This window comes from Sparus aurata, chromosome 7 (assembly GCF_900880675.1).
Source record: "Sparus aurata chromosome 7, fSpaAur1.1, whole genome shotgun sequence".
NCBI classification, from domain to species: domain Eukaryota; kingdom Metazoa; phylum Chordata; class Actinopteri; order Spariformes; family Sparidae; genus Sparus; species Sparus aurata.
In genome coordinates, this window is record NC_044193.1 from 12,349,007 (window position 1) to 12,357,152 (window position 8,146).

General features: G+C 40.5%; 1 protein-coding gene across 1 annotated transcript in view; it reads right to left on the reverse strand.

Moving 5' to 3' along the window:
- Nucleotides 1-8,092, reverse strand: part of LOC115585119 (uncharacterized) — a 29,261-nt gene extending 21,169 nt beyond the window's left edge. The window contains exons 1-7 of the mRNA XM_030423249.1: nt 7,975-8,092; nt 6,468-6,522; nt 6,301-6,366; nt 5,028-6,177; nt 4,666-4,918; nt 4,232-4,507; nt 3,930-4,110 (exon numbers count right to left, since the gene is read on the reverse strand). Of these exons, the coding sequence (XP_030279109.1) occupies nt 3,930-4,110; nt 4,232-4,507; nt 4,666-4,918; nt 5,028-6,177; nt 6,301-6,355 (1,915 nt within the window). The 5' untranslated portion in view covers nt 6,356-6,366; nt 6,468-6,522; nt 7,975-8,092. The remainder of the gene's footprint in view (nt 1-3,929; nt 4,111-4,231; nt 4,508-4,665; nt 4,919-5,027; nt 6,178-6,300; nt 6,367-6,467; nt 6,523-7,974) is intronic.
- Between the last annotated feature and the right edge of the window lie 54 nt (nt 8,093-8,146).

The window sequence follows — 8,146 nt, forward strand, 5'->3', positions numbered from 1 at the left end:
TAATAGTGTATATGAGAGATATAGATATTAGAGAGGAGAGAGCGAGAGAGATAGAGGAGAGAGAGATAGATAGAGATAGAGAGAGAGAGAGAGAGGGGGAGAGGTGAGAGAGAGAGAGAGAGATATATAGAGAGGGGGAGAGGAGAGAGAGAGAGAGGAGAGGGGGAAGAGAAGAGAGAGAAGAGAGAAGAGGGGAGAGTGGAGATAGAGATATAGAAATAGAGAGAGAGAGATAGATAGAGAGAAGAGAGGGGGAGATAGAGATGAGATATAGAGAGAGAGAGAGAGAGAGAGAGAGAGGGAGAGAGATATTAGATAAGATATGGATATGAGATATATATTAGATATATATAGATATATATAGATATATATATATATAGATATATATATAGAGATATAATATATATATATATATATATATATATATATATATATATATATATATATACCCAAAATATAACATACAAAGCACAATGGACTGTTTTCAGTTGGATGATTAATTGACACACCTCGCTGTAAATTGGGTGTATGTGTGTGTATATATATATATGTATATATACACATATATATACACACATACATATTTTATATATATATCTACATATATACATATATACACACATGCATACAGACACACATATACATATACACACACACGCTATTTACAGCGAGGTGTGTCAATTAATCATCAAACTGAAAACAGTCCGTTGTACTTTGTATGTTATATTTTTGGGATTCATCCACATTGGATATGTGTAGCAGCAGAAAGATTTCAGAGCTATATGCTAATTAAAGCATATCAATGTGACTTTTGAGTGACTTTGCAAAAATCTAAAAATGTGCAAAAATCACAAAGCATAAGAAATAGTGTATTTAAAATTATTTTGTTGTCTTGTTTTTGTGGGGCAGCACGGTTCCTATATAATTAATCTCCCAGCAGTAAAGCTTGCCTTTTACTTACTTTGAACAGCCTTCCACATTATTTGTAAGAAGTTTTGTAAACATGCTAGTATATGTTTAAGTTTTAAGCTTTTAATACTAAAAGCTCAAAATGTAAACATGGTAGTTTTATATGGTTAAGTTTTAAGCTTTTAATACTAAAATGAAAAATTAAGAAAAGTGGCTACTGCTGTGAATGTCTTTAAATCTAAGCGTATTAGTGATGCAGAAATATTTGTCTTATAGTATGCTGGTGTATTGACAGTTGTGGTTCACTGAACATTTCCCATTACATTCTGGCATCTGTTTCTCTTCGTAATCAATAACTATAACAAAGAAAGCAGACCAATATCTGCTGTGTGGACAACTCCAATTCCAAATAAGTTTGAACGCTGTGTAAAACATAAAATAAAACATATTGTAATCATTTGTAAAATCAGTTACAATGAGACAATATAATGCTGCCTTGTACAATTTCAAATCAAGAATATGTCACACACAAAAAAATTGCAATTTACACAGCATCTTTTTGGGAATCATGGTTGTGCATTTATATTGTACACTTTTGTTGGTGTGTTTGTGAACCTAAGATGAAATTGATATTCAAAGTTGAAGTTTTACACTATGGTTGGGAAAAAGGGGGATAGAAGCTGACTGGGTCATTGCTCAAAGTAAACCACAGAAATGATTAGTATTAGAAAACAGATGTTGTTTTCTGCTGTGATGTTTGTAAAAATAGAAAAAGACTGGTTTATAAATACCCTATAAATGCTTATGTGAGAGTCAAAGCGAAAAAATTTGCGAAGGACGTTGGATAAGTACCATTTTGTCGCTGTTAGCAGAACTACAGGTGACCTGATATTACCCAAGTAGACTTATTTTAGCACTGTACACTCCGTTACTCAAAATATGCCTATTCTTCAACCCTAGAGTTTGTATGCATGTGTGGTGAACTGTAAGCCTTCTTCATTTCCAGTAGGGTGGAGTCTTTTCTCAGATGCACTGAAGGATGGAGCATTATTCTGATGTGCGCCAGCAGACACTTTGAAGTCATCTTCATGGAAATGTGACCACGATTCTCCCATTCACTGTTCAGTGAACTCCAGTTGGAACCTCATTCCAGCATTAGCAGTGATGAATCCTCCAGTCACCTCTGTATCTCTGCAGCAGCAAGAAGTCAACTCCTCCTCTGTACCAGTCCTGCCCAGTCCCTATTCATTCAGAATCTCATCCAAGCTAACATTGCTGTGTCTGTGCAACAAGGTTGTGTCTTTGTATGTTTAGTGATGATGGATAAGGCACTACAATCTGCAGCATCCAGAGACTTGATGTACATTCATGGAAAATTGTTTGATCCTGATACAGGGAATGGGAAAGTTGTAAAATGTTGTTCTGTATGTGATGAGGTGCAGTTCATGGACCAACTGCAGCAATTTGTTTGATTTACCGTATAAATGTTTTATGCAATTGCCAAAAAAAAAAGAAAAGATCTTGCCTACAAAGACCACTAATGACTGCCGTCTGTAAGAAGAAACCACTGGTGCTTGAGCATCGGGGTCCTCTTTTCGAAGACAAACCACTTTGAGGAAACCATCGGATTGAAGAGGTGATATGCCTGCCAACATTATGGCAATACATCATCATTCAGCAGGCTTCACAAAACCAATGTATTCAGTTGTACTGAGGATTCGAGGAAGGTCTGATAAGGGGGAATCTCAGTTTGATGCCTGTGAGCATGACATGCTGAGTGCTGTTGCTGTGATTATAACTGTCGAATGGTCCCAGCTGTAGGGCAGCTATAGCAGGTTGACCTACTCTCAGAACTTGTCTTGTTTAATTTAAATCACTGTTTAGACACATTAATACTATTCTAGTTGTAAAATTGTGAAGGTCATTTAACAATCTTATTTAGTCAGTGGTTGATTGTCTGACTTGTCCTGACAAAATTATTTTTACATTAATATCAAAATATTTAACAGCTTCTCTAAGATTTGCACACTCTAGTTGAATAAATACAAACATAGACATCCTTCAGGGACGGAGTATGCAGTTTTTAACGGAATAAAGTGTGCAAATCGATGTTTGTATAACATGTGGGATGTAAGAAAACGGAGTGCGCAGATACTACTGCACAAGAAGCTTTTTCTTTGTGTCTACCAATCTCACTCCAACACATGGCATAGTCCTTTAGCCAGATATGCAGTATGCAAATGGATACATAAAAAAATCGTTTTAAAAAGTTATTAAAATTGATTTTTGGAGAATATGATGAAGAGTTTAGTTATAGAGTTAAAGATTTTAAATTATGAGCAATGGTGTGTATATGTTCTTTCTGTTGGCTCTGAGCTGAAAATGTGAAGATACTGTGTGCTATATGAGCACTGCACACAGTAAACCTGTGTGAAGTAGGTTTCATCCTCTCAAAAGCCAGCGAAGCGTGTTTCCAGTAAGAGACAAAAGCGTTGAAGCTCCTTCATCTCGTGTTCCATCACTGAGTGACTGTGTCGTTCTTCAGTGCACATGTATATTCTTTAAAGAGAACCTCTTGAGTTTGTAAGAGGCTTTTGCATGGTCACAAAAATGAACATGGGAGCAGTGTTTCGATAAACTGATACCAAGCGCAGTAAGCACCCCGACAACCCAGCACCACCCCAAACACAGTTCATGTGTGATGTAGTTTCCAGTAAAGAGACTGGTTGAAAGGAGTGTGTATAATTGAATACCAGAATCCTGAGTAGACAAGACTATTTCAGCACACTCTGGACACGTAGAATCCACAAAAACTATCAAAGTAAACATACTTACCCCTGCTACTTATCAGTCATCCCAGATAGATGTGTTGAAGTGTGTGCATGCTTGTGTATGATTGTGTAACGTAGCGCCATGATTCAAAAAGGAAAGAATCTCTGTAATGCCAAAAGAGGCACATCGTGCATGGAGTGAAAACTGCTGTATGATCTGAATGTGTATGAGTAGCGAATGATACATACACGCTGTGTAAAACTTAGATGATCGTATGGAAGTGGCCTCAGCTTCTGTGAGACTGGGGTCGCAGACTATGGGAGATGATGAGTCCTTCTGCCCTCCATCCTCTTCCTTCATCTCCACTTCTTCACCTTCCTCCTCAGCTTTGCCTGCTAATCTCTTAGACAGTCTACCCAGCTTTTGACCCTGTGATGAAAAAATTCAAAAAATAAAAGATACTTCATAGACTTCATAGATTTTTTTTCAAAATGTAAAAAAAAAACGCGCAAATATTCTAACTGTCTCCATGTTGAAATTACTTTTTTACCTTTGTAGCGAGTCTGGTGGTGGCAGCTTTTCTCTGCGGCCGTCCTTTGGGCTTGGGCTCCTTAGGACCAGACAGCGTCTTCATAGTGAAGGCAGCGTGCTGAAGGATGCAGTCAGTGCCACAGTAAACAGAGTCTGGTAGGGCTTGTTTGGAGCACCCGGGCCCGATGCACAGGGGATGAGACCCATCCGTCTCCATCTCTGCTTCAGGTTCAGGCTCTGGCCTCATCACAGGGGCCTCTTTCTCGTCTTCCTTCTCCACCACAACTACGGTCTCCTGAAACCAGAGTCTTATCTTAGACCCAAAGACTAGACTCCCATCATGCAAATCAACCAATGACTGATGATTCAAATGTACAGAAACACAGGACTGAAGGCAGAGTTTGAAAGATATTTGTTGTAACGAAGAAATGGCAATCCAAATGCAATTCTAACCTTGAGGGCTTGCTGCTCCTCATGCCCCTTCCGTTCATCACCAGAAGGACTTTGCGTAAAACATTCAGGAAAGCTAAGCTCTGGCTGAGGTTGAGGGTGAGGCTCAGCTTGGACTTGGCTCTGCTTTTTTACGGTGCAGGGGGGGCAGATGTACTCATGCCCTCCATTCTCCATTATACGGCCCTGTGTTGCACTGATACCAACACAGCTGCCATGGAACCACTCCTGGCAACTGTCACAGCAGATCATGAACCTAGAAGCAGTGAACAAAGAGTAGTTATCAAGAAGTGAAATTAACAGATGGCTGAGGGTTTCAAACCTCGGAAGCCCAAGAGATCTTGTTACCAGAAATGAGTGTGTACCTTTCATTGTGTTTTTGTCGACAGATGCAGTAGACAGCATTGGAGTCATAACCCTTACGGCCTGATATGCTTGAGTGCTCTCCTACATTCTTATCTCCTTTCTTCTCCTCCTCTGGTGCATCATCATACTGGCCAGGGATAACATCAGCTGTAAGGTCTAAATCAGAGTCTAGAATTATGCAGTCTGAGCTCGATTGCTGAGCAGGGCTAAGACTTAGATTAGTGTGAACAGGTGATATGTCTGTTTCAGCAAAGCTGTGTTTATCATTTACCCTATCTTCGTCTTGCAGCTGCTGTTCAGTTGGATTAACAATTATCACATCCTCGTCATTGGCTTCATCATCTGCAATGCTTACCTGAAGCTCTACTGCCCTGCCCCTACCTCTGCCCCTTCCTCTACCTCTTCCCCTACCTCTTCCTCTGCCTCTGCCCCTTCCTCTGGCCCTTCCTCTTCCACCTTTCCCCCCTTTAGCTTTCATTTCTCCCTGCCTGCCTTCATTTGCCAGTTGCTCCTTGATCTGTATAAGAGTCATTTCATCACTGTCCTCATCTTGATCAGAGATCAACACCACATTATCCATTTCGCCTCCTGCTACATTGTCAGGAGAAACAGACTGGGAAATCTCCATGTCATCAGCAGGCTCCATATTATCAGGCTCCTCAGTTTCATCTGCAGCCTGTTGAGGGGGGGACTCAACGGCATTAGTGTCTTCCAAAATGTCAGGGACTGTCAGTGAATCTGACATTTCCATTGACAAGCCTTCACCGCCGCCGAGCAGGGAGAAGGCAGTGTGGAAGGCAGACCCAAAATCTTGCCATAAGCTCGGGTCAAGGCTCCCTCCTGCTTCTGAAGCTGGCTTGCTCTCCTCTGATGCAGGCGAGGATGGGGCAGACCACTCAAGGTCATCTAGAACACTCCTAGTTGAGTGAGTAGCTTTCTGGGTGTCGCAGTTTTCTAGAGAGGCCTGGGGTGTGTGAATGCTACGACGACCTCTGGTTTTGCGTACAGGTGGAGAACTGTGAGCAAGCTCTCCGACTTCATCCAAGAACTCCCTTCTTGCAATGGTTGTCTGCCTGAAGCCCCAGGATTTCTTGACCTCAGACAGGGACGGCCTAGCAATCGACCCATCTGATGTGTTCTGCTGTTCCTCTACAGAAAGACAGGAACAAACATGAGTAACTAACAAAAACACAAAATCTTTCTCATGTTCTCTTAAAGCAGCCGCCTGTCAATTTAAGCATCTCATAGCTGACCGCTATATATCGGTTTTACCTGAATTATCATCAGTGATACTGTTATTTTCAATTGGGTCCATTGTGACATCCATAGGTAACAAGGCTGTCAAAACACAAACAATGTCATTTGTTAGTACACACGCTTGAAAGAATGTTAACCTCTCGACCATTTGGACAGGGCTTAATGCAAAAAAATACAGGTACCTGCCAGAACCCAGCTTTCAGGATGTTTTAACTGTCATTCCACTTGTCTCTGCGCCTGGGTAAATACAGCAAGGCATCCATGTCAGAACATTAGATAATAATAAGCCACAAACTCAACACATTCGTAACTCAATTACGAATATTATCTGCTGTGGGAGATGCCAGTCCTGGCCATACATTCCACACTGAAAGGTTCAGTTAAAATCTCTTAGCTCTACTACATGTACAAATGCAGTCATTTATTAGTTCATTAAGGCCACTGACCGAAGATTTAAGCGGTCGAATACATGTACACCCGTGCACATTTGTTTGTTTGTTGGTTGTTTTGTCAGCAGGAGATTTTTATTGCCTTCTCAGGGAATAACGCAGGGATCTTGATGAATAAAAAAAAAATCAGGCTTATTAAGATCTGGTGAGGCTAAATTATGAGCGGTGTCTGATTTAAAGTGATACAGGGCTATCAAGTTGCTGCGAGATTAGGCTTGATTGAATTAAAAGGGGACTGTGGGCCTTTGCGGTGCTATGCAATCTAGTGTTTAGAGTAATTAACAGCACCACAAACAGTTTCAGCAAAAACATATCTTAACCTTCATGGCAGAAGGATTCATTGCAGAGCTGTAGAATTGGACCACGTTTACTGAGGCTACTGAGGAACTGAATGTTTCTTAAATCCATAGGCTCTATAGGACTTGTCGCAGAGTCAGTCAACTTGGAGCATTACCTTAAACCTTAACCTTTGTCACAGATAAAGATGATATGGGTGAAATGTTTGGGTTGTACAAATTGAAATTAATCCTCAACACATTTGACATATTCAAACATATAATGTGAAGGCCCAATTTCTTATAACTGCCAATGCTGTATGTTTAACAAACTAATTAGAGTAAAGGTAAATGTAAGGACAGCTGGCCACATGTTTACACTGGTGTAACTATGAGTTCAAAATATAGCTACTGTGTATTTTGAGGGAACACTTGATTTAATAAGCTCTTCGTTTTAAATCCAATAATATACGATATCTCGTGTAAATACTGTATTAAAGCCAAAAAGACGTAAACGTTATTTCTGACAGAAATCAGTCTGATGCAGATGGTGTAATTATGCAAAGAGCCAGTAGTGATAGATAGGGAGGCAGTCTAATTACAATGTCCCTGTACTCTAAATTTAGCAAAGACATTGTAAGACACTAGAGACGAAACAACAACCCATGCTAGTTTCACTACCTGGCTTCAGTCGGGTGTTAAGGCGCAAAAACAAAACGTCTGCAACGCCACAGATAGCCGTTACAGTGATTAAGCAGTAAAGGGAGTTGTATTAGAGGAGTCCTTTTTCCTTGACGACCGACATTGTTCTCTGCAGCTAATTTAGCTCAACGCTAGCTGCTATGCTAACGTTACTTGGTAATAAACGCAACACGCAGCACAGCTAATTGTCTCCAACAGTGCCGACACAAAATTTAAATTAGTACGCCGGTACACCGACACCGTGAAGAAAACTGAAACCATACCTTGCATGCAAATATTTTAGTTTCCAGTTAATAAAGGATTCGTTCAGTTTTAAAGCCACAGCCTTCCATTTTCTCTGCCTTGCTGTTACGTAACCTCGCGAGAGTAACTGACCGGCGAGATTCTACGTGGTTTCCTGCTCAGCTCATTGAGATCAGGATCAGGCCACAGAAA